The 25269-nt window shown below is 42.5% G+C and overlaps 2 protein-coding genes across 4 annotated transcripts; one reads left to right on the forward strand and one right to left on the reverse strand.

The window, feature by feature from the left end:
- The first annotated feature begins 1613 nt into the window (after window positions 1–1613).
- On the forward strand, window positions 1614–24078 carry LOC311340072 (uncharacterized protein). 3 transcript variants are annotated; one of them, XR_014633237.1, is made up of 13 exons: window positions 1614–2027; window positions 17152–17345; window positions 17431–17528; window positions 20804–20855; window positions 20987–21037; window positions 21200–21244; window positions 21324–21388; window positions 21642–21714; window positions 21896–22049; window positions 22156–22278; window positions 23344–23397; window positions 23600–23717; window positions 23827–23964. XR_014633237.1 is itself a non-coding variant. In XM_084464933.1 (12 exons), the coding sequence occupies exons 1-12, from the start codon at window positions 2012–2014 to the stop codon at window positions 24075–24077; spliced, it is 1149 nt and encodes a 382-aa protein (XP_084321059.1). In that variant the 5' UTR covers window positions 1614–2011; the 3' UTR covers window position 24078. The 3 variants fall into 3 exon arrangements, 1 of the variants encoding a protein (XP_084321059.1); XR_014633238.1 differs by having other exon boundaries at window positions 22168–22278; XM_084464933.1 differs by lacking the exon at window positions 22156–22278 and having other exon boundaries at window positions 21896–22027; window positions 23827–24078.
- On the reverse strand, window positions 10560–14760 carry LOC311341280 (THAP domain-containing protein 6-like; the record flags this gene model as incomplete). Its single annotated transcript, XM_084466179.1, has 8 exons — window positions 10560–10568; window positions 11046–11119; window positions 11571–11576; window positions 12764–12847; window positions 12957–13167; window positions 13412–13513; window positions 13705–13897; window positions 14681–14760. The coding sequence occupies 8 exons, from the start codon at window positions 14758–14760 to the stop codon at window positions 10560–10562; spliced, it is 759 nt and encodes a 252-aa protein (XP_084322305.1).
- Window positions 24079–25269: the final 1191 nt, after the last annotated feature.

Here is a 25269-nt window from a genome sequence, read left to right on the forward strand (position 1 = left end):
TCATAAAATTATTGCACAACTTGCTTTTCATGTGTGCAGTGTATCTGTGTAGCCTACACTGAATCAATTGCATGTCATTTAACAAGGAAGTCCAAGAGTTCAAGAATTGTAATTGTCACATACACATGCAGGATGTGTAGTGAAATGAAAAGTGGCAATGCCTACAGAAATTGTGCAGAAAAGGACAATATCAGAAAATGCAAGAAACATTATTTACAATACAAAATATGCAACAACAGTACAGTAGACTCAGGATGTAAGTATATATATATATATATATATATATATATATATATATATATATATATATATATATAGATCCTTTTCAAAACGCCCGCTGACATTTTGCAGATTCTCTCTCCAGCCAAAGTCCCATTAAGGCAACCCTGCCTTAATGACACATCCAATACTAACTCGAGCGACTTTGAGTAACATCTCGTTTGCTAAATGACAGAATGATAAAAGACGAGCATGCTCGTCATCGAACAGTGGACTATGCGTGTCGACGTAGTAACAGTTGACAGTTGACGTAGTAACAGTTGACACACAGAGGCCCTGACAGCACGGCTGCCAACCAGAGAGCCAAGCCCTGCAGGCGAACATCCATCTCTGATGTGTGATATTCCCCACCAGCTGTCAGCTCCGTCCTTTGTTTGGACACACACACACACACACACACACACACACACACACACACACACACACACACACACACACACACACACACACACACACACACACACACACACTGTAATGTAATGTGGTCGCTGACCAACCCGGTATCACGCAATTTCGTGCTCATGCGCGCGAACGTTATCTATTGAATCGTGTCCCAGAGCACGATTGTCTTGACTTGTTTCGTGCTACACAGAACGAAATGTAAACCCATGCATTTTGATGGGGTTGTCCTTGATCATTTCTCATAGAGCTGATGCACGCTAGGGGGCGACGTTGAGCCATAAATCCCTCACAGTGGGATCCCATGGATGTAATTGGTAAGTACGGATACTGCTGAGGTAAACCAGACCACCCCATGAATGTATTTACCAAAAAAGGCGTAGGCCTACACCTGAAGTAAACTAGCTCAATAACGTCGGGTTTATGCAAACGTATACCAAAGACCACATAATTCCTATTTTTCATTTATTTTCAACATTAGAAATAATCATCCATGGTTTTGAATGGCGAGGGTCAAACGCTGCGCGCTTGTAACGGCTTAAAACGTGGGTGTCTAAATGAACATAATTCATAACTGTTATACAGTCATATTTCTGCCACTTTCCCACAACTGATTGTGAATAAATTGCCAATGTGCGCCAACACTGGAATTGGTGTACACCTAGAGTGTGCATATATTTCTTGATATGTAGCCCCTACGATAACCTTTCCCTCAAAATAGCCTCACCCAATCGCACCCATGAATTTCGCCATAGGCTCGGCCAATCGGTACTCGCATGCAGGTGCACTGGCGAATGAGAGGAGAGAGCGGGCCTTGAGAGAGCGGGCCTTGAGAGAGCGGGCCTTGAGAGAGCGGGCCTTGAGAGAGCGGGCCTTGAGAGAGCGGGCCTTGAGAGAGCGGGCCTTGAGAGAGCGGGCCTTGAGAGAGTTGGTGAGGAAGAACGAAGAAGATGGCGGCGCTCGGCGAGGTCCCATGCTGACGGAGATTTCGGTATGATAGATCAGTTGAATAACAGTTTAGCTCTTAGTTATTGCGTGTGCGACATGTTTTAATCTGAGCTACGGAACAGTTACGGCTGGAGTGGCGTGTGGAGGAGCGGAAGACTCCACGCCATCAGCGCTGAAGATTCATCCGGGGTCGTATTATTAACAAGTATAGTTCGCGTAGTGCGAGGCGACCGTCCTCGCTAGGTAGTGCAAAGTGTTGACTATTCAGTTATATTACTAGCCCGTCGCCAACGTTGGAAGCTTGTCACGCCAGAGGACGAAGAGCCAGCCAGTTCACTGCTACAGACCGGGACGTGTCTGTGGCTCCTGCTCTCTCCCTCCATTGATGCACGGTGCGGTGGGTGAGTAAATAGGCTACCCTGCTGCCACACATGGCTATCATTCTCAACGGACAGCAACGCACTCGTGATGGACATGTCTAATTGGTGAACGGTCGGCACACGTAACGTGGACAATCCGAACCAAAAGGAACATTGAACCGAGAGTGGACATATTGTTATTGAGTGTTATGTGTATGGTGCAAAACCGTTTCTGAAGTTACAATTGACATACTTGTTACTGTTGTGTAATAGTGATAGTGTTGTTAAGCCAAACCGTGAGCCACTCTGGTGAAGTGGATGTTGATGTAAGGTTTTGAACATTATATGGTGGTTACAGGTTGATAGGGAAGCTATTCCTCTATGCTTTACATTTGATATGTATGTATGTATGTATGTATGTATGTATGTGTGTGTATGTGTATATATATATATATATATATATATATATATATATATATATATATATATATGTATATATGTATATATGTATATTTCTATTTTTCATTTACTTTTCTATTTTACTTAGCATAAGAAAACTAGTATAATAAATAACCACTCATTTTTCAACTTTTACACTATTGCTTTTATTGTGGAGTTTTTCTTCTCTGAAGTAGGGGCGTCTCACCCTCTGTCCTTAAAGTGTAGTAGTTAGGGGGAATACAGGGTAAGTCACACACACAGCTACTTACTGGTATTCTATTCTTTAGGTCTTCACTGTGACAGGTCTAAATTCTGAAGCCTAAGCTATTGTACTTCAACTGAGCAGGCAGAGTAGACACGAGACTAATAGGCCTGGGGGTTAGGGACCTAGATCCTCTGATTTCCAGCCATTCAGGGAAGAGTGATTTACCCCTACTAAGCGGACGTAGGTTCCGTCCGCTACACATGCCATTTAAGAGAAGTTCTCTGAAAAGCTCTTTGAGGTATCTTTTTGCCATCTTTCTCTCTTGTTCAAATGTTTGGAATCACATAAAAATGTTCTTGTTCATTTTGATGCCCTGGCTGTAATTTTAGGTTAAGTATTGAGTAAGTAAATGAAACCAAATAGCAGAGTATCCACATTAATTGCCTTAAAAAATAACAGTAATAAAAGAAACGTAACGTTGTTATTTTAAAATGACAGCACTAGTTTGAGGCATTTATTTGCGCTCTCAGACCTTAACCTTTCTGTCGTGTTCGGGTCAAATCTGACAGATTTCCTACTTTCATCAATCATACATATTGTGTTTTACATTTTATTGTCTCAAGGCCTTATGATATCCTGCACACTAGGCATTTGAACATATACAATTGCTGATCACCACTTTCATTGAATTTTGAGTGGTTTGAGTGGTTTTGAGTGGTTTTTGTAACACCTGTGGTCCACCATCACCACCGCACGCACACACAGTTTCTGTGTCTATTCTTTGTATATTCACTGCAGTTATTCATGTAAACCAGGGGTGTCCAAACTTTTTTCAGTGAGGGCCAAATACAGAAAAATAAACAAAGGGCCGGGCCACATATTAACACAATTTTTTCCTACACATTTCTAACTCACCGGTAAAGAACATTCACTCAGTGGGAGCAGTGATGCTGTGCTTTGGACTGCAGGATGGCTGACATGTCAGGAGAAAGTTTGGTGGTTGAGACACGAAGGACTTCACAGAGATGGCTATCAGTCATTCTGGTTCTCAGTCTGCTTTTGTTCTGATTTAACAGAGAAAATGTTTGTTCACATATGTATGTTGAGCCGAACAGGCTCATCATTCTTTTTGCGTGGCGTCGCATCAGAGGAAACTTGGCATTATCCAAACTCTGATAGAAGTCAGGGAGGGAGCGAAGCTGATGTTGACTCTTCAGAAGATCATCACACTGCATTTCAATGAGTTCTAACTGCAGACTCTCTTCCACTTCTTCTGCATCCACCATGAAGGGAGTGGAGAACAGCTTGATTTCTTTCTCAATGGCAGAAAAATCTTGGAAACGCTGGTTGAATTCTGTCACAAGAGATGCAATCACAGACACATATTTTTCCTTTTTAGCAGAAAGGTTGGCCTCTGGAAACGCAGACTTGATTTCAGACAGCGTGGGGAAGTGTGCAGCATTAAAGCTCCGTAGCTGTGTCTCAAATAGGCGGAGCTTTACACAGAACGCTTTGATGTGCGCATGCAGGTGTGGCACCAGCTGTTCTTTGCCTTGTAGGTTCTTGTTCAGTGTATTCAGATGATGAGTAAGATCAACTAAAAATGCCAAGTCTGCCAGCCACAGAGGGTCACTCAGCTGATGAAGCGGTCGGCCCTTCTCTTTCAAAAACTGGTCGATTTCTGATCTCAGCGAATAAAACCGCTGCAGCACAGAGCCGCGGCTGAGCCAGCGCACGTCACAGTGGTAGAGGACGTCCCCGTATTCAGCATCCACCTCAGATAGGAAAGCTTGGAATTCTCTGTGGTACAGTCCTCTAGCTCGAATTATGTTGACAGTTTTTACAACAGTGTTCATCACATCGCCCAGCTGGACATTCTTAGCGCACAGTGCCTCTTGGTGGATTATACAGTGCACTCGAACAGCCTCACCTCCGCTCTCTTTTACCTTGGCGCACACCAACGATGCCATTCCTTTGCGCTCACCCGTCATAGCCGGAGCTCCATCCGTTGTTACTCCACAGAGCTTGTCCCATTTTAGCCCCATATTTTCAACTGCATCTGACACAGCTTCAAAAATGTCTTTGCCCGTCGTTGTGCCTTTTAGGCTCTTCATATCAAGCAGCTCCTCCGTACAGCAAAAATTATTATCAACTCCCCGCAAATAAATTAACAGCTGCGCGGTGTCTGTAGCATCTGTGCTCTCATCGCATGCAATTGAGTAAAAATCAAAAGCACAAGCTTTGTCTCTGAGCTGATCTTTCAAGTTAGCTGACAAGTCCTCGATTCGCCGCACCACTGTATTTCTGGACAGGCTCACGTTGTTAAAATCCTGCACTTTTTCCGGGCACATTATTTCTGTGACTTTTATGAGGCACTGCTTTATCAAATCACCGTCTGAGAATGGTTTGCCGTGCTGGGCAATGAGTTTAGCAACTTCATAGCTTGCTGCTGTGGCATTTTCTTGTATTTTGTTGGCACGGGAAAAAAACTGCTGTTGAACTTGCAGGCTAGCTGCCATTTGCTTGAATTTCTGTGTTCGTTCAGCACCGGTGTACGATGTGTAGCTCTGATGTTTGGTCTCATAGTGCCGACGGACATTATACTCTTTCATCACAGCAACAGCTTCATTGCAAATCAAACAGACACACTTTCCGTTGATTTCTTTGAAGAAATATTCATTTTCCCACCGTGTCTGGAATCTTCTGCACTCACTTGCTATTTTCCGTTTCTTTGGTTCTGCCATTTCTGGTAACTGTACGCCGGGCTCGCGGGAAAAGCGCTTCTTTGCTTAATTTTGTTTAGTGGAGAAGCACTAGCGCTGGCTCCATCTAGTGTTAAAAGTGAGAAGTGCAACAGAGTTGAGTTCAAGCTTCATGTGCGGGCTGCGGGCCATGGTCAATTATATTTTCATAATTTGCTGCGGGCCAATAAAAACTGGACCGCGGGCCGCAGTTGGCCCGCGGGCCGTAGTTTGGACACCCCTGATGTAAACCATGACTCTGAGACATTGTTTACAGCTTAAAGGGGAGTTAAATAAAATTTGGTGATGATAAATTTTTTTGTGTGTGTTAATGTAAGAGCAATTACAACAGGCCGGTCAAATTTGACCGGGAGCACCAAAATAAGGGCGGAGAAATTAACACAACACAAAGGTTAACCAATACTTTATTTTCTTCTTCCCAAACGCACGTCTTTCACTCAAAATAAACATTTCACGCGCAACTAAAAGACGCAAGGGAGCAAAAGTCTTGAGCATGTGTACACTAAAGTCACAAATGTGTAACAGTAAATTTGAAGTCGGAAATATTTATTTTGCATGTGTACAATAAAACAGTAAATTTGAAGTCGTAAATCTTTTTTCTACCATTGTAAACACAAAATAGGGGCTACGAGTTCACAAGTCCTTTGTTACAGGTGCACAAATCCTATCCTGTGCATCACAACTTCAAAGAGTCACACACTTTTGCTACAATCATTGCAGCGCAGTTGGTGCAAAACACATTCACACACCCGTGTTTCATAATCTGAGAATGTGCACATTTGTGCATTCGTAAACCGTTCCTCACAAATAAAATGATATAGATCGCTATGTTCATTTTAATGAGCTCATTTGCACTCCCTGCACCCCCTGCCGGCAACTTTCATTGGTTTATGCTGCAATTTTGTCCCGCCCACGGACGCTCTGCGTCATACGGATACGAATCACTTTTGCTACACATGTACCACCTAGACGTGTTGCAACAGTACCCGCAGGAAAAACAACAGCTGAGACTCGTAGCAGCAGATTCAAGCAGTTGTATCGATGGACTTGTGCTCGCTCATTAAAATGCTCAATGAACATAGTGATCTATATCATTTTATTTGTGAGGAAATATTTCACAGATGTGCAACTTCTGATGCATTAGTTCACATTTGGGTTTACGAATGCACAAATGTTGTGCACGTTCTCAGATTATGAAACACGGGTGTGCGAATGTGTTTTGCACCAACTGCGCTGCAATGATTGTAGCAAAAGTGTCAAGTGCATGACTCTTTGAAGTTGTGATCCACAGGATAGGATTTGTGCACCTGTAACAAAGGACTTGTGAACTCGTAGCCCCTATTTTGTGTTTACAATGGTAGAAAAAAGATTTACGACTTCAAATTTACTGTTACACATTTGTGACTTTAGTGTACACATGCAACATAAATATTTACGACTTCAACTTTACTGTTACACATTTGTGACTTTAGTGTACACATGCTCAAGACTTTTGCTACAATAATACCTTCATAGTACTGGCGGCCGGTGAGTTACATGGGAGTCAATGGGCGAGAGGAAGAAAGTCCTCCTCCGAGTGGGTGGGACCATAGATATATAGAACATATATTATGTTCTATATATCTATGGTCCCACCCACTATATATATGGGTGGGACTAGCTAAGGGATCGAATCGCGCCAACGATGGTTGGTTCATACACACTGCGCTATGAACCAATAAGCAGGAGCCCTGGCTAGGCTCAGTGTTGCCAGATTGGTCAGATTTACAGGTCTACTTTTAACCACGTTAGAGTGGAAAAATAATCATTGGGCGGAAAATGTGCCCAATCTGGCAACGCTGTCTCGGTTACGAGATCAAACCTGCGCTGCAGTGCAGCTCAGTCTAAGAGACACAAAGCAAGTGAAATCAGCTGAACGATAGCGAGATTATCACCATTTGCAAATAAAGTGCAAAATGGAAACGATGGAATGTTGTATTAATGTCATAACCCGGCTCCTAGGCTATAACAAATACGGCACTGGACACGATAATATGGCAAACAATGAGTGAATTTATTATATTAACTTAAATAACTGAGGCTAAAAGTACCAATGTGAAGTGTGTCAGTCAGTAACATCAGTAATGTAAATGTGGATGTGTGAGCAATATGAGGTGTAAATGTTGTAAAGCGAAAACAAAGCAGAAATCAAACAAAGAAATGTGCTGCTGCTGTTGGCGGAGATGCAGCCGAATGCCAGAGAGAGACCAGAGCAGAGTTGAGCCAGGGTTTTTATCCTTTCAGGAGCGCCTGCACCAGGTGCTCCCAATCTGTACTCTGTTGATGGTATGTTCAAGGACGCATAGGAAAAACAATAATTGGTTAATCACATCCAAACATCAGCCGTTTCTCAATTCGCGTTCTCGTGTGTTCTCGTGTACTTGCGTTCTCGATAAACGTCATCAGTGGTAGCCCAAGCACTGTTCCAATTCCAAGTACGCGAGTACTGTCGTAAAACCCGGAAGTGTTCTCGATGCATTCTCGATGAGGCCGTTCTACCCATAGACATATATACATAGACGCCGCATTGACTGCTGCCGCCCACTAGAGCGACGTGCCTACAGGGCGGCCATCTTGGAACAGGACCATTCGCTCCTACAGTGCATTACGTCTATGGAGAAATGATGCGTCTACACAATAAAAATGATCATAAATCGCTCATTTGTCAAGCTATTTTCACGGGGTGTGTTTGTCAAACATCAGACCAGATAGACAGACAGACAGACAGACAGACATAAATAGAACAAAAATAACCCAAAAAACGTTCAGGTGTGTTCAGGTCTTTATTGCTTGAAGGCTATTACATTTGAGTATCTTATCCTTTGTCTTCGTCTTCTTCTTCTTCTTGTTATTATTATTATTATTATTATTATTATTATTATCATCATTATTTTATATTAAATTATTACTGTTATTTTTTATTATTGTTATGCCAATCATTATATTATTATTATTATTATTGAAGACATAGGATCTGCTGTCTACCCTTTGTGAAAAGCAGACCGTCAGAACAGCTTGCAGGAGCTTACAGGACTCATCACGTTCTGTTCCATTTTTTTGAGTGGCTCCCCTGAGGATGCAGACTTTGTTGCATACTGCAGGACACAGAGGAAAACTTTGTTCCTCGTGGCTTTCCTAAACTCCCACCACCCTCTGATCAGTTTTATCATCTCTATGAATAAAGTGATTTGATTGATTCCAAATATTCAAACTAAACAGGCAGTTTGAATTATCAGAGGGTTAAGTAGTAAAACTTGAAAATATTCAAGGAAAGAACAAGAACATTACAGTAACACACCCCTCCAAACAAACTATTTATATGAGTATTTACAACCTGTCATGAATTGGAGCTAAAACCCCTGAAAGAGAACTGTTTTGCACAGTTTCTTTCTTGTGCTGCCACTCTGGTATTCGAGTGATGTAAGTTTTGCAATGTGGTGCAGCCTAATTTTGAGGAACACAGACACCACTAGTTTCAGTAGGTCAGAATGGTGGTTGTCAATGCCAAATTGTGTGTCTTCAGTGTGTTCCCCGAGCAAAAATACATCATCCGTACCAATCTCCTCACGGACCACATGCATGACCACTGACACCTTGGGAGCTTGCTCTGAGTGGACCACCTGGCGAATCACCCGCTCTGCTGCTCTCACTACTTTGACTGTGCCCTCTGAGGGAATCATGAGCCCGCCATTATTTTTGAGCACAAGTAGGTGGTAGCTCTCATCATGTGAAGAGGGTACGGCATCTGCCACCAGGCTGGCACGGCACACATGGCAAGAGAGCCTTTTTAGAACCTGCCGAACAACGAACCCTGCAATGTAGACTAGAGCATTGTCTACAAGCCCACCAAAGCGCGTGGGCAGGTAGCTGTGGTCACACACAAGGGCTGCAAAGTTAACGAACGGGGGAGGGAGTTCTTCTGCAGTTTCAGCGGACGACATCTCGATAGCAGACAGTGACACTGTGTCATCCTGTGCTGCCACGTTGCCTAGCCCACTTGGTGAGACACCACACCGGACCATCAGACGCCGGAAGATGCCCTGGAACTGGCCGGCAGAGGGATTGTTGTTCCAGCCCCCTAAAGGAAAAAAACAACAACAACAACACACACACACACTACAATTACACCAAAGATATTTTCTGATTGTTTTTTAAAGGCTTAAAAATGTGAACTTTACCTGATGCTCTGATCGAATTAAAGAGAAGCTCCAAGTGATCTTGGCTGAACCGGTAGGTGCAGACATACTGCTGGACTTGGAGCAGCTCAGGAATCATGAGCATGAGGGTGTCAATGTTGATCACAAACCCGATGACAGACAAGTACCTTCAAAAGAAAATGTTTTATTTCCCTAATTGTATTGAGACAAAGACACCTTGAGGAAGCACCTAGGAATTTTGTAAAGAGGTAAATTGATTTTGCCAGCAAATCCATCAAATGTGAAACGGCAAAGGGTGACAGGGACGGACGGACAGACAGACAGACAGACAGACAGACAGACAGACAGACAGACAGACAGACAGACAGATAGATAGATAGATAGATAGATAGAAGCTCTATTGTCATTGTAAATCTAATGGCCACAGTCATAGATCTTTTGCTTAGGTGGCATCCATTGTGGGTAAACTGTACTGCCAATTTACTGGGAACAAAATTACTGTGTGCTTCTTACAGGTTTGCAAATCTTATCTTCTTTTAGGAAGCTGAACCAACAATAGGAACATTATTAAACCAGAACAGGGACAGCTTGAAACAAGAACTTGCCATACCTGACACCTGCTTGATGTTAACATGTATCATACATACCATTGACATCTGCAGGACCTGAAAGACACTAAACAATTGGAATAGAAAAAGATGCAGACAGCAAACAAATTGGAACAAGACGCATCATATCACATACCCTTATATCAGACAAACTCCTCTTCCTCACATATCACTTCATGCCCTTGCCCCCCAGTACCTGTCCGACCTTCTCCATCTCCACACATCATTTTTACTTACCTGCTGCATACCATACCATACCATACCATATTGGCACCTGTAAGACCTGAGGAAACACTGAACAAAAGATATTTCCAACAGTAAAAAACACCGCATACAGGGGAAAAAACACTGGAACAAAAGCATTATTTAACCTGAATCAGAACAGGAGAACAGGGCATCTTATGAACTCGATGCAGAATATGGGAACTGAGTATTGAATGAACTTATTTCATGCAAACAGTATAGTCACTATTTTTAAAAGACCTCTTAGATTTGTGAAGCGGTGTGCCATCTTTCATTGACAATTTGATCAGAAACTCCCTTGCTCTCATCAAGAACACCACTCTCTCCTCCCAATTCAAAGCCCCAAGGGGAGCTTTAAATCCTTTCGCGCGGGGATTGCGGCTGTTCATGACATCAAAGAGCCTGTCAATCATCTAAAAACAAATATCTGCATTAACTTTAAGCATCTAAAACCATCTCCATAACAGTGTTTCAACACGTATCCTATCAAATGAATACTTATATATTAAAAAAAAAAAAAATTCATTTCAGTATGTAAACATGCAAGTATTTGGAACTTGACTCTACTCCATCTATGGTCCTATGCACATCCCTAATCATTTTACCTCAATGAATGCCGCAGTCGATTCACAGTCTCTGAACTGCGAGTAGCCCAGGTCCCTCAGCGTGCGGAGAGCCACTGCAACAGACCGACTCAATGTCTGGGCAGCCAGGGACACCTTCATTTTTTGGTTTTCAAAGTGGACATGCTTTTGAGTGACTTTATTTGCAGCATGCAGTCCGTCTTTGGTTTGAACATCGTTGAGATGGATGATGTATCTCCAGCTGATCAGGCCTGTGGTGTTCTTAACTGGGCTGTAAGCCTTCAAAATCAAAATCAGAATTAGAATCTTTATTAGTCACAGCTGAGCTCACCAAAGTACAGACAGGAAAATGTAATGCATCATCACATGCAGTCATAAAACACACAACAATAGACAGACAGACAGACAGACAGACAGACAGACAGACAGACAGACAGACAGACAGACAAGACAGATAGATAGATAGATAGATAGCACTTACCTGTAGCATGTTACGTGCCAGTTTCAGCATGTGACAGGCATCCATTGTAACAAACACTCTCTCACCAGTCACTGGATGGGGGAAAAAGGTCTTCAGGGGCTCAAGAGGGTTTGCTTTAAGGTCACAACCGAGTTGGTTGCACATGCTGAGGTTGGTTGCATGCCCGTCCATCGTCACGCAGATCACTCGCAAACCATGAGCATGAAGTTCCTCTATGGCATGGACAACCAAGACCTTTTGTGTTTCTGATGAGAGAGTCTTGGTAAAATAGTAGCCAACTGGAGCTTTCCAGTGCCCTAGAATGCCTACCACCATAATAACGAGAGCCTCAGAGGCAACATCGGTCTCGTTTAACCCATCCCCCAAATCCACAAACCCAGACATTTTTTGAGTTTGTGGATTGTAGTGCACATGCTTTTTAATAGCCATGGCATCCAAAATCAGTGTCACCACTCCATATTTTGCTTGGTCTTCTGTGCACCTTCGTCCTAGCATCTCCAACATCATTTTGTTGAGGCCAGGCTTTGCATCCACGGAAGTCAGCCACCTTTGAAAAATAAAATGTAGTAATTTGACCACCCTAATCCATTCAGAAAAAAACAAAATAAACAGAAACTAGCATTCTCCCCACACATTCCCCTCATAGACATCATGCATATGCACTCACAGACACGCACGGACACACACACACTCACACACTAAAGGGACCACAATGGAAATAAGCTGTCAGCTTTTTTGTGTTTTTATCCCTTTGGCAGCATTTGTGTCGATGTAGTTTTCTCAATCTCAATCAATCAATCAATATCTGAAAGCTCAAAATGTATCAGAACACAGTGTGTGATGTGATGTGAGTAATTTTTGCTGTCTTGTTTAGATTATATTTACATTTTTTGAGCACATTATGAATAAATACCACACACTAGTCTTGTTTTATACAATGTACACACTTTATTTAACATTTTGGCAATAACTAAGTTCTATTTGTAGCGCTCACATTTAGTTACTTTTGTACAGTCAATTCTTGATTTCTTTGTATGGGTTGTTTGTATTGGTTGTTATATGTTTTTTGAAATAAAATATTTTCAAATTTACTTTTTTGGGGTATAGAACACCCATTTTTCAGAATTTTCCTACCAGCTCGGTCCCTCACAATATATTGATATTACAATCAGGCAACATGGAGAATACCGTTGCAATGTATGGGGATGTGGGAGAGGAAGATGTTGAGACTCTCTCAGGAAACTATATGCCTTCGGACCATGAAGGTGTAGCGTCAGGGCAAACTCCCTCTGCTTTCTGGTGTACTCATGGCCCTTCTTCGCTAAGAGGTCTACCTGAAGATCTGAAATTCAGTAAGCATACACTTATTAGTAAGACCCCTTTAAATAAAAAGGAAGAGAGTTTAACACAGACTATAAACAAAAATATTCAAATAAGTATTTCCATTTTACCTGAGTAGCATTCAAGCTGGTCTTTCAGCTCTTCATTTATGAGGTTTTTCTCCCTCAGATCCTCAAGAAGAGTGTGCACATTTTTCTTCGCCCTTAGCTCCCGGACCTTGCTATTTCTCTTCTTGCGCTCCAGACTCTCCACTCTAGCCAGAGTTTCACTAAGTCTGGCCTTCAGAACAGTGGGAGAAGCAGGCAAAGCATAACTGTGGTCCTAGTGGAAAGAGGGATGAAAATATATTGTGATATTTATAACTCAATACTCATTTGTGAAGCTGGCCCACATTGTTAATTTCTCAGTCCCACTGTTTTCACCCTGAGACCCGAGCCTCTTAGTTACAGGGACATATACAGTATGTGTACTCATGTGTATTTCAGTGTGTCTAAAATACAGGTTTTAATATGACCGGGGCCTTGATGTTCATGTGTTTTGAAAAATATTACAGTCAAGTACTCACAACATTAGAATGAGGTTCAGCTTCATGGAGATGCTGAGGCAACTCCACTGGCAGGATTTCTTCTGCTTTCCTTGAAGCTTTTGTTGTCCTTGATGGTACTTGCTAAAATGTAAGAAACATAATACAACATTTTTATTTAAGTTTTTTGCATCGAAAGTGTACTGTACTTTATTCCTAAACATGCAGACAGAAAAAAAGTTAAGAAAAGTGTGGCATTAAGTAGCTATGGAATGCTTACATGGACATATGAATCATAGAAATTAATGAATTCATTAGCCAAATGGCACACATACCTTTTGTAAATGAGATGGGAAATGAAACACAGATGGTTTGACTCCATGTCTCAGCCGAACAATTTGTCCTGTTCTGTCAAAGTCATCTGGCTGGAAGTGCTCACTGCAGAGCAAGGACCTCTCAGTTGCCACAAAACCTTCCCGTTTCACTGCCAGTTCCCATTGTCGCTTTAAATTACTGTCTTTGGGAAACCTTAAAAATATGAGAAAAGTAGCGAGAGATGGAGAATTGTCTACAACAAAAAATAATTCCATGTAATCCCTTCCCATTAACTAGTCTGCCACCACTGTCCTCCCATTAAGCTGGCCAGCTCTCCCTGCCTTTCCTCCCACCAGAAGCTGCCTTCATCAGTTCTTGTTAACATTTCCATGTATCCAACATTCTGTGTTATAAACTGTTTTCTTGTCTGTAACAACATCTATTGCCCGTCCTCGGTGAGGGATCCCTCCTCTGTTGCTTGATTTTTCCCTGTTAAAAGGGTTTATCATGGAGTTTTTCCTCAGTGGATGTGAGGGTCTAAGGGCAGAGGATGTTGTTATGATGCCATGTAAAGCCCTTTCAGACAAACTGTTTGTAAAGACGGGCTATACAAATAAAATTGCCTTGCACAATAGAGCTAATGATGATCAATATACTGTATATTAGCTATATTAGACCGATCGCTGCAGTCTGTTGTTTTTTTCTGTGTAACGGGGAGTTGCTAGGGACGCCGCTTCTTAAACGTTTTTTTTTTTTACAGAGATAGTTTATAGATTCATAACACCGCATTTAGACCAACATTTTTGTCTCAGATTAGTTATTTCACCAGTATGTGTAATACGCGGGATGATGTAGAGAGAACTGGTTAACCAAAGTCCTTCTCTGATAGAACCTGCATTCGAAGCTGAAAGGTTCCGTCCTGTCAGGGTTTATTTCACTGTATAACAACCTGCAGTACTCACACTATGTTATACCTTACTTTAGCCTACATCTTACCTGTGAAAAGTGATCCCACGAGATCTGGTTTGTATGTTCCGCTCATTACAGCATCCATAGGCGGCACAATAGTCCGGCATCTTTTGACAGCAGCTCGTCTGCTGATAACATTAAGTAGGTTAAAATTCGTATTTTGGGTAGAAAAACCAGCATTTTAAAAATATCCAACCACGCTGTATCATAGCTACTTGTATGACGTTTTTAACGAACCAAACCGTTTGAAAATCGGTCAAAAATTCAGAGAATAATTCTATTTTGAGATTGAGGAGTACCTGTTTCCCTCGTAGATGTTCATGTGCCGCTGCCTCTGTTGGTCCTATTCCAAGATGGCCGCCCTGTCGGCACGTCGCTCTACAGTCGATGCGGCGTCTATGTATATATGTCTATGGTTCTACCGAGGATGCATCGGAGGTGACTCGTGTGGACTTGGGACCGTTAAATATCCCAGAATGCATCATCGAGTCCGCTGCTGTTCCAATTGCAGGTGCGTACTCGCGTTCTCGGAAGTCTGTACTTGAAAGTCCGGACTTGCCAAGTACGTACTTCCAAGTCCGCGAGAACGTAGTCCGCGTACTTGGTATTGAGAAACGGCTATCAACACTAGACAGGGGACCGTCACATTAAACAAATCATTCCGTTCATTGAGTTAGCGACCAAAGAAAAAGGTAGACCAATTCCCAAAATCGAGATCACCAAAAGTAATGGCAGAGTCAATGTTGTGAGTGCTACATGGTTTGCTAAGTACTCATGGCTCACTGGTAGCATTACTAACAATCGACTGTATTGCTGGCCCTGTTTGCTCATGAATAATGCCAAATCTCCAATGTGGACTGTTCAGGGGCAGGAGAGGAAATTTGGCCATTATTTTGATTGAAAAGAAAATGCTGAAATCACTTAACAAAAGATCCAGTTTGGTATGACCAGGTCACTGATATCTTCGCAACACAAACCTCAAGGAGGATTGACTTGATATACAAATTAAGTCCCTCAACCATGACCAACATCCACATTTACCTCAAACAATGTTAGGCTTACAGCCCATGGAAATAGTTGTTAAATAATGTTATTGTTGTTCTTTTACTAGTTTGTTACTCTGACCGTTTTGTTTGATATTGTAGAAAGTAGGGCTGAACGATTTTGGAAAATAATCTAATTGCGATTTTTTTTTCCCCCTCAATATTGCGATTGCGATTTAATATGCGATTATTTTTTCAAGGTCCTCATATCATGTATTTTTCAACGAACACAAGCAATAAATCTATCTGTTTCATAATAAACAATATCAGATTTATTTTCGAACTCCTTCTCCCTCATCCTGGTGCTCAATGTGTTAAATGCATCGGCATTTTTAGGTGTTTGCCAGCATACGTTCTATGTGGGCGTCTGCCCAAATATCCAATAGACATTCCGTCTCTTCTTTGCTCCATGTTGAGCCACGACTCATTTTCACCCGACGGTCCGACAATGTGCTGTTACCAGGCACGTGCACACATAGGGCCCTAGGGGTGCTTGAGCCCCTGCCCTTTTTGCCTCGTATTAAAAAGTGCCCTCTGAGTGTTCTTCAACAATCGCGCCCGCAATAGCGCTCGTCCGCGATCCAACCCCCGTTAACAATGATTTGGTGCGCTGAGGTGGGTTTTTTTCAAGCCGACGAGGCTGTGATCGAAATGCGGGACAGTTGCGCAGCATCGTCTTTTTTATAGCCAAAATAATTCCACACAACTGATGTGCCGCCCCTCTTTGGTACCAAACTTTCAGCTGTGCGCTCTTCTGACGAGCCTGAGGCCATTGTGCAGCAGGTTAAAGCGCAGCGTCTCTCCCTGCCTGCACTGCTTTGCTCTGTTCGGCTCATTCGCAAGTCACGTGACCAATCAAATCGCAGCCTTTGCGGTTAGAAAATCTCGTTTTGTCATATCAATTAATCATTCAGCCCTAGTAGAAAGGATGTTCGTGCAACAATTGTAACTGAAAATAAACATTTGATGAACCAAATTACAACCAATAGCTTCAGTCATTGAGGGCAGATTTTTTTTATTTTGTTTTACAAATCAAGAGTAGGCCTGATTTGACTAATTGGCTTTGCATCCTTTCCTTCTGCCCTTGTAGTCCAAGACATGCTGCCCACCAGCTTTCAAATTACAATGCTGCCACTAGTGGCTTTGTATCAATTTTATTCACATAATTATCCCTCCCTGCTATTTTGTAGTTCACCAAAACACCCTGAAACAATTTGAGTCTCACATTCTTATGCCACCATATGCCACAAACAGTGCAAGCAGGCCAATGGCAACCAAGCGCGCAGTCCTTCCTTCCTCACTTAAAAAACCACCAGCCGCCACTGGTATGAACTACATCCAGAACCAGAATTTGTCAACATCCAAAATATGTTTTGAGTGACATGAATGAAAATCCTACAGGTGCTGCAATGAGAGTAACATATTCTGTACTCTTCTTCTGAAATGTTCCTGCAGGTTACAAGCAGAATCCGTTTGTGGTACGGCCCAGTTACCATAACTGGGCACCATGGATTGGTCCCCACACAAGAGGCTCCAGTGTGGTGTCAAACACAGAACACTGCAAAATCCACACACCAAGGAACCCAGTTGAAGAATCCGACCTCTTAATTACAGAGGACCGGCTCACTGACGAGATTCTGAAACTGAAGGTATTTGCACACTGTGGAGTATTTGTATGGTTTTTCTCATTGTTAAATCTATCAGGGCTGTAATATTTGCTATTTAACATCATAGGTGGAAGCTGTGCGAAGTCTCTGCAAGGGGTGTGGCATAGACTCCAAGGGCTCCAGGATGGACCTTATTATGAGGCTCCGCAAAGAAATGCAGAACCGGTCAGCATATGACAAAGTGTTTGCAAAGGTCTGGGGGGCTTCTGGTGAGTTGATTTATATTCAAAAGTGTTTGCATCAGTAATAACTTTCAGACTTCACTACATTTCACTGTAATGGTTACTCATAGCGGGTACGATAACTTTCTTTTACCAGGTGGATGTGCTGTGGTCACATGCCCTTGTGCTGTTGTTTATGGAGTTAAATTCAACTTAAGGGCTGAGAGCCCAAGAGATTGTACTGATCTGCTGCTATCAATGAAGCATTTCCCCAATGTGACCTTGTATGATTTTGCAAGGGGACTGGCAACACATACACACAAACATAAGAGAGCCATAGTCCTCGCCCTTAAGCCATCATGAGGGGAGACTGCTGGATCCTACTGATGACAACATCAGATTGGCCTCTGCAAAGAAAGTGAAAGTCAGCTTGCCTTGGCTAACTACAAAGAAGCCAGTACCTGATGAAAATGGCCACCCTATTACAGGGTCATCAGAGCATTATGCTCTTTATGACCGCTTTCATGAGGAACACCAAAGACCCAAAGGATGTTCTGCGCAAGGTAGAGCTTGTCTTGTGCCTGAGTTACGTGGCTGGGCCAATAGCCAGTGTGCCGAGCAGCTCTTCAGTGGATTGAGGAAGAACAACCACTTCTTAGACATGATGAGTCTATCGTCCCATATTTTTTTAATGAAGAACATTTTGCACCACTACAACAACGGATGCAATGCCAAAACAAAAGAGAACATGAAGAAAACATTGGGGAGTGCACTGCAAATCCAGTTGAACTCCAGTGGGCAGACGGTTTTAGGTATGTACGTGCACAGTATAGTTGTGACATTCGGATTTCAAACTGGTATTGTCTTGTAAAGCCATCTCCTGCAATAAAAAGGCTTTATTAATCCAATGTGTGGAAATTCCTAGCAGTAATTATTTGTTTTGGTTAACACGTACCGTTTAGAATGTCAAATGTCATAATCTTAATTGTTTCCCTTGCCTGCTGACAGCATCAGCAGCCACTGCTGCATCTTGCACAGCTGCCCAGTCTGTAAACACTGCAGCAGCCTCTGTTGTGACACAATCCGTGGCACCCCCTGCGAACCAGGCCGCTGCCATCATCCCACCACCGACCACCGGTACGAACCAGGCCGCTGCCATCATCCCACCACCGACCACCGGTACGAACCAGGCCGCTGCCATCATCCCAACACCGACCCCTGCTGTCAACGTAGCCCCTAAAATTAACATAGAAGCTTCTGGCATGAGTGCAACAATAGCAGTGGAAGCTCCAGCTACAACCACAACAGGTATTCCAGAGATCATCACAGTACAAAAATGTAGCACCTAATACTACACTATCTAATGCACTAAAATATAATGTTGTACAACTTGTAACATTATTTACTAAGTCAGTTGCTGGAAAGACATGCTATGGTACAAATTCCACACATTGCTTATTATGCTCCTGTCATTTCTGAAATTGGGCTTCTCTGACCATATTGCAGGAGGTTTTGAGGTTTGCAATCAACACTGTTGTGGATTGAAGCACATATACCACATATGTGCAAGAAGGGAAGTAACGGAGCATGAGATGGACGAAGGACAATTGACATGGGTAAATGTATTTTTTTATTTTTCTTGATTTAGTTCTAATAGGCCTAATATGGCCCACATTAAACAAAGTGAAGTATTTTCTTCATATAATTGAGTTCTAAAGAGGTTTTCTATTGTTGTTTGTTTTTTGCTGTCAAGTATGATATACTGTAGTAGTAAGTCCTTAACTGACTGTCATTTTAAAGCTTGATGTGTTGGATGACACAAAATCACCAGATGAGGCGATTTGTAAAGTGGGCACCACAGTTTTAAAAAGGCTGGACTTCCTGTCCCTGGGATTGGACAGAGAAGTGGAGGCAACAGTAAGTACACTTTTAATCACCCAAATATTTGAAAATTGTTTAGTAAAATGTCTTTGCAATCCATAAAACATTCTGTTGTTTTATTACAGATTGTCAACTGTTGTTTATCACTGGTCATCAAGATTGCCAGGCAAAAGGTGTGTATGGATATTTTTTGTATAATTTCAAGGTACAACTTTCTATCATTGATAGTGCTTATTTATTTTATGTAAACCCAAATAATTTAAACTGGTGTTCTGTGATTTATAGGGAAAGGATGTTCATGCTGTGGATGTTATCCCCACTTGGAGACCTCTCAATGTCGACCCGTTTCTCTCGCTGCCAGTAAGTTCTATGCATGTGTTGTGTATGGTTTAAGTTTGTTAACCCTGTACATAGTGACAGTATCTCGTACTATGGTTGCGTATCTAAAAATATCTTCACATTGAAACTACAAGCTCTTATTGTTGTCATTCGAATGATGCAGGTAGATGCAGCATCTAGAGACTGCATCCTTTTTCCTGTATGGAAACCAGGACACTGAATACTAGGTGTAAGTTTAACAGGCATCATGTCAGAGTTTTTTATAAGAATGTCACCATTTTATTATTTGGTCACATGACAGACTTTTCAAATATTGTATATCTACTTTTAGTTTTTAAATTCCAGCCACACATTGTCATGAGAAGTGTAATCTATGTCATGTAAAATAATCTGCTTTGTCACATATGTTCACTTAAAAGTTATGAAAAAGCCATTACAGTGAAGCTGTAATGTACATTTGCAGTAGTACAATGCAGATTCAACCTTTACTTGAAAATTGTATATTTTACAGGTCCTGAAGCCTAAATTTAAGAGGATACGTCTTGATTGCTTCAAGCTTAGTTGCTATGGAGACTGGCATTATTTATCCATGTTCATGTTTCAGTCTAATATTGAGGAACCGTTCATTGTTCCCGTAAATTAATATTCGGTTCGTTTTTGTGTTTTGCATGGTGTTATATTGTTATTATTCATATTGTTATGTTTAGGAACCGTTCAATGTTCCTAGTAGAGAATGTTGGCAACCGTTCAATGTTGCTTTTGCTGTGTTCTAAAGAAGCCTGTAGAGTTAAGTATGTTATCAACCGTTCAATGTTGGTTCTGCTGTGTTCAAAAAAGCCTTCTGGTGATGTGTTCATTACATTTGTGGTGATCAAGGTAGCACAATCTGGAGTCATACTATGCACACCTGCTCCACTGTTGCTTAAACCAATAATGGAAGCCAATTAATTAAGCAAGCTTAAATGGCTTAAAATGTTGACCACAAATGTCACGTCACATCAAAATCATGTGAGGTCTTTAATAGTGTATTTCACCATGCTATCCTTTTGTCTTTTATAGCACCATTGCAGCAAAGATAGTGCCAGGATCCTGGGCATTTGTTTCAAACAAGGTGATGGAAATTTTGGATTTATATATGCCTTGTGAAATGTGCTATGCATTGGAATAGTACTAAGAAATGTAATTGTATTAAATATATTTAAATATAATTGAGTTGTCAATAACTTCTGGCTTTTTTATCAGAATATTCCAGAACAAGCAGGCAGCGCGGACTGTGGCGTGTTCATGCTAATGGTAAGTGATGGGATTGTGCACCTCGGCATCAAACATAATAACATAAGCAGGTGCCAAGAGAAAAGGATCATTGACATGGTTTATATGTACAATAACAACTGTGTATCAACTGTTCTATCATATGAAAAGAATGTTAACCGTTGTTTATAATATGGATTACAGTATGCACTGTACATGGCACTGGACTGGACCTTCGACTTCACTCAGGTCAGCAATTTAAATCTATAATTGTTAATGTACAGATTTTAGGATTGAAACTACAATGACATCTTTCTTCATCTACTAGCATGATATGCCACATATAAGGAGATGGTGGTGCCAGCTTCTGTTAGACAACATTGAACACCAAAGGTATGAACAACTTCTTACTTGATAACTACGATGTGTTTCTGTGGGGGGGGGGGGGGGGCGCTTAAAGGAACAGGAAAGGTACTGTAGTTTGTATTAGTCCCCAGCAAGGGGATTTTGTCAACAATAATAACACTTTGTTTTCCTGTACCAAATGGACTCTTAAACCGAAATATGAACCAAACCATGTGTACCGTCAAACCCCCCTACATGAAAAGCATCTTGCTAATGTCACCCCTTTGACATTTCTACGTAGGAAGAGAAGACGGCTAGAGCCCATGACACATGGAAGAGAGCAGGAGCAGGAGTTGGCAACATGTATTGAGCAGGTCTTTTATTTATTAATAATTTATTTTTGATTTTGTTTGTTTGCATGTGTTTCTTTTTTGGGGGAATATAATATTTATTGAATACATTCAGTGCTCATGCTTTCAGTATTTCTATTAATGCTGTTTGGCTTAATACTAACTGGAGATGATGTATTCAATAGAAGAATCTTATTTGTTTCAGTTGCCATCTTGCCTGTTGGAGATCATCTTTGCTGAGGTCGTTCTTCATGATGGAGACAGAGCTCTAATGACCCTGTCCCTGGTGCCTTCCTGCTTCAGAGAAGTGGTGGAGAGGGAATACTTCAAGAGAAAAGTGCATTTTCTGTGGCTTGACAGTAAGATTACAAAAACGGTCGTAGCTATACTGGTTGTATACTGCATGTTTTCCATGTTAAATCAATTTGAGAAATCATCTTATTCTCAAAATTGTTGTAACAACAGGTGTTGCAACAGGTGTTGCAAACTGGACCATGTTCTCGGCACAATACAGGGCAGACTTTTACAAAATGTACACTCTGGATATGTGTGGAGAGTGCAGGGTGACTTTCAAAAACTGCATACCAGGTATGAAAATTATGCATGGAAATGTAATGAGTACTTCTTTCAGTTATTGCTACCTAAAGATGGCAGTACTTGAAGACAAATTGATTCCTATTCCATGGGCATCCATAAGGCAGTAATGATGGTCTCATGCAGTAGTAAAAGAATAATAAATATGGATATAAATAATTTAATAACTAATAATTGTAGCTGTTTAAAACTGACACAAGTAAACATTGCAATTACAAGTAATAAAACCCAAGAGACACAAAAATAGAACCTTACAGTGGGTATCTCTATGGGTAGAATACTGACCAGAGGACTTCTAGGGTCGATTGCAGGGTCATGTCAAAATAAAATTATATCGCCGGGGGGGTTATGCATAAAGTGATCAGAGGTATAGAAAAGAAATAACCAACAGTCCCTAAGTTACGTAAGTTGCAATTTACAACAGTTTACAGTTACTTGTGGAGACCACGGGTGGTTTTACCACAAGTCCATTGGGTTGAATTTGTTATTACCCAGTGTGCTTTGTGGAATGGTCTCAATGTTTTGTTTTATTTCATGTGAATAGCCTAGGCCTAGTTTACTAGTAGGCCTTTTTTTCAGAAAGCAGATGTTCGTCACACAATGTCATTGATGTGAAATATTAATGGAGGCTATCGGGTGACAGCGGCAGAGGGCTAACCTGCTGTGGGACTCCCAGCATCCTGCTCTTAAAGGTGACATATACCACCAGGTGGGAGTGGGATTAGCCCTTACAAGCCGTTTTTTAAAAATCACAAGTGGGCGTGTGCACCTAGATGTACGATGGTAGACTGATCTATCCAGCGCACATCTAGGTGGACACGCCCACTTGTTCAAACTGCTTGCAACAGCTAATCGCATTCACACCTAGTGGTATAACATGTCACTTTTAAACACGCTGACGCTGGAGGGGTGTTCTGACAGGCAGTGTGGTGTCGTTCTGATAGGCTTTCCTTTTTTTTTGTGATTATTCATGTGCGTCTTCTCTCTCCCCTGCTCTCTGTCTCTCTCCCCTGCTCTCTGTCTCTCTCCCCTGCTCTCTGTCTCTCTCCCCTGGACCAGGGCAGGACGCCCGCCTACTACTACAACTGCTCCAGAAAGGGCCACTTTGGCCACGTGAGTCGCCGCTTCAGTTTGCACCGCAGCATCCTCTCCTCTTGTCCCTCCCTCTATCTCTTTACCCTGCTCTCCCTTTCTTCATTTTCTCCAAAGCAAATAATGAATCAAATTTATGATCTAAAGATGAATATTATCAAAAAATATAGCGAGCGTGGGCCCTTTTTGCAAGATCAGTATTAGGTGTTTGTGTGTGTCTCAGGCATGTACACAGCGTCGGATGTGTAATGGGACCTACCCCAGCACGCCCTTCATCAATCACTATGACACTCCCGTCAACTTCAACCAGAGGGAGCACAGGGTGAAGTGGAAGGTCAAAGGTAAGCTCTGTCTCTCTCTTCTCCTCTGACACACAGCACCCTGACCCCACTAGTTTCAGAATGCCACTGAATAACGTTGTGATTTTATTTACTATTCCCCCCTGTCCAGAACTTGAGGAAGCTGGCCTGCTCGGCACCACACCCAAACCCCCCCACCGCCCCGGGACCACCGAAGAAGGGGCAGAGGACCAGCCACTACCACGACTACAAGAAGAAGAACCACCACCGGCAGCAGGAGAACGCCAACACCCGCCCCTCCTCCGCCAGGGTCCCCACGCCCGGCTCCAGCTCCACCCCCACCCACACCCACGCCCTGCTGGCCGGCCGTGGTCTTCAAGACCAAGATGTCCGCCAAGCTGAAGCCGACGCCCGTCAGCGGCACCGCCAACCAGTGGAAGCCCAAGCGTGACGTCCCCGCCACCAAGGCTCCGCCCTCCTCCTCCTTCTCCTCCACCACCACCGCCGGCGCCGCCACACCACAGAAACGCATGTTCTACGAGGAGGAGTGCTTCCGGCGGGGAAGAGAAGGTGGCGAAGAAGAGCAGGAACAAGAAGAACCCCAACCGGCTGAACTGGGTAGCGGCGGCGACGGAGCCGCGCACGTCGCCCTTCAAGCGAGAGTCCTACACCCCGCAGCAGCTGTACGGCGGCCGTGGGGCGGGGAAGGAGAAGGGGAAGAGGGCCGGCGGGAAGAAGAAGAGGTCATCTAAAGGCGGCAGCGCAGACATGTACCCCGCCGACGAAAACCTCTTCACCATCAAACAGAGGAAAGGGAAACGCAAGCAGTAGAGCGACACGGTTACCACTACAGAGCTGAGCTGTTGGTCTTGTCAGCCTGAATTCTGTTGGTTTATATGAACACACACAACACAACACACAACTGGTTGAAACACTGCAGTAGCAGAAACCTCAAAGATGAATGGAAGGCAGGTTCAGAATAAATGTGGAGATGTTTCTTCATGGTCTTCTAAGTGGGTTGGTTTATTTACTTCCATGATGTTAAGTCAAGTGAAGGCGAGTTAACCAAAATTGATATTGATAAGTGGCTGTCAAAGGAACCGATTGTTAATGTTTTACCTTAATTTCCTTAGTCTGCTCAACCTCTGTTCAAATAAAAAAGTTTTTGGCTTGTAAATCTGTCAAGCCTATAGACTTTGGTCTCTCATGAGGGTCTGATTATAATTTCATCAACAGTAATTCTGTATTGCATCAACGGTAGATGCAATACAGAATTACTGTTGATGAAATTATAATCAGACCCTCAGACGCGGCGCCAAACTCCAGGGTCAGACTATGTGAAAATCCTTGCAGCGCGAGATACAGGTGCGCGCGCCCTGCCGAAACAACTGGCTTCGCGTGCGCAGCGTTCTGATTTACTGTTTTCTCATAGACTATCTATCTATGCATTTACTTATTTGGTAGATGATCTACCAATCACGGGGGGGGGGGGGGGGGGTTATTATCGATAATAGAAAATGCGGATAATTTTCTTTCTCGTGTGTCTCGTTTTTCGCCCGTGCCTAAAACCGCCACTGCTTATAATGCTAAAGCC

This window comes from Micromesistius poutassou (genome assembly GCF_964030765.1).
Source record: "Micromesistius poutassou genome assembly, chromosome: 3".
Lineage (NCBI taxonomy): Eukaryota > Metazoa > Chordata > Actinopteri > Gadiformes > Gadidae > Micromesistius > Micromesistius poutassou.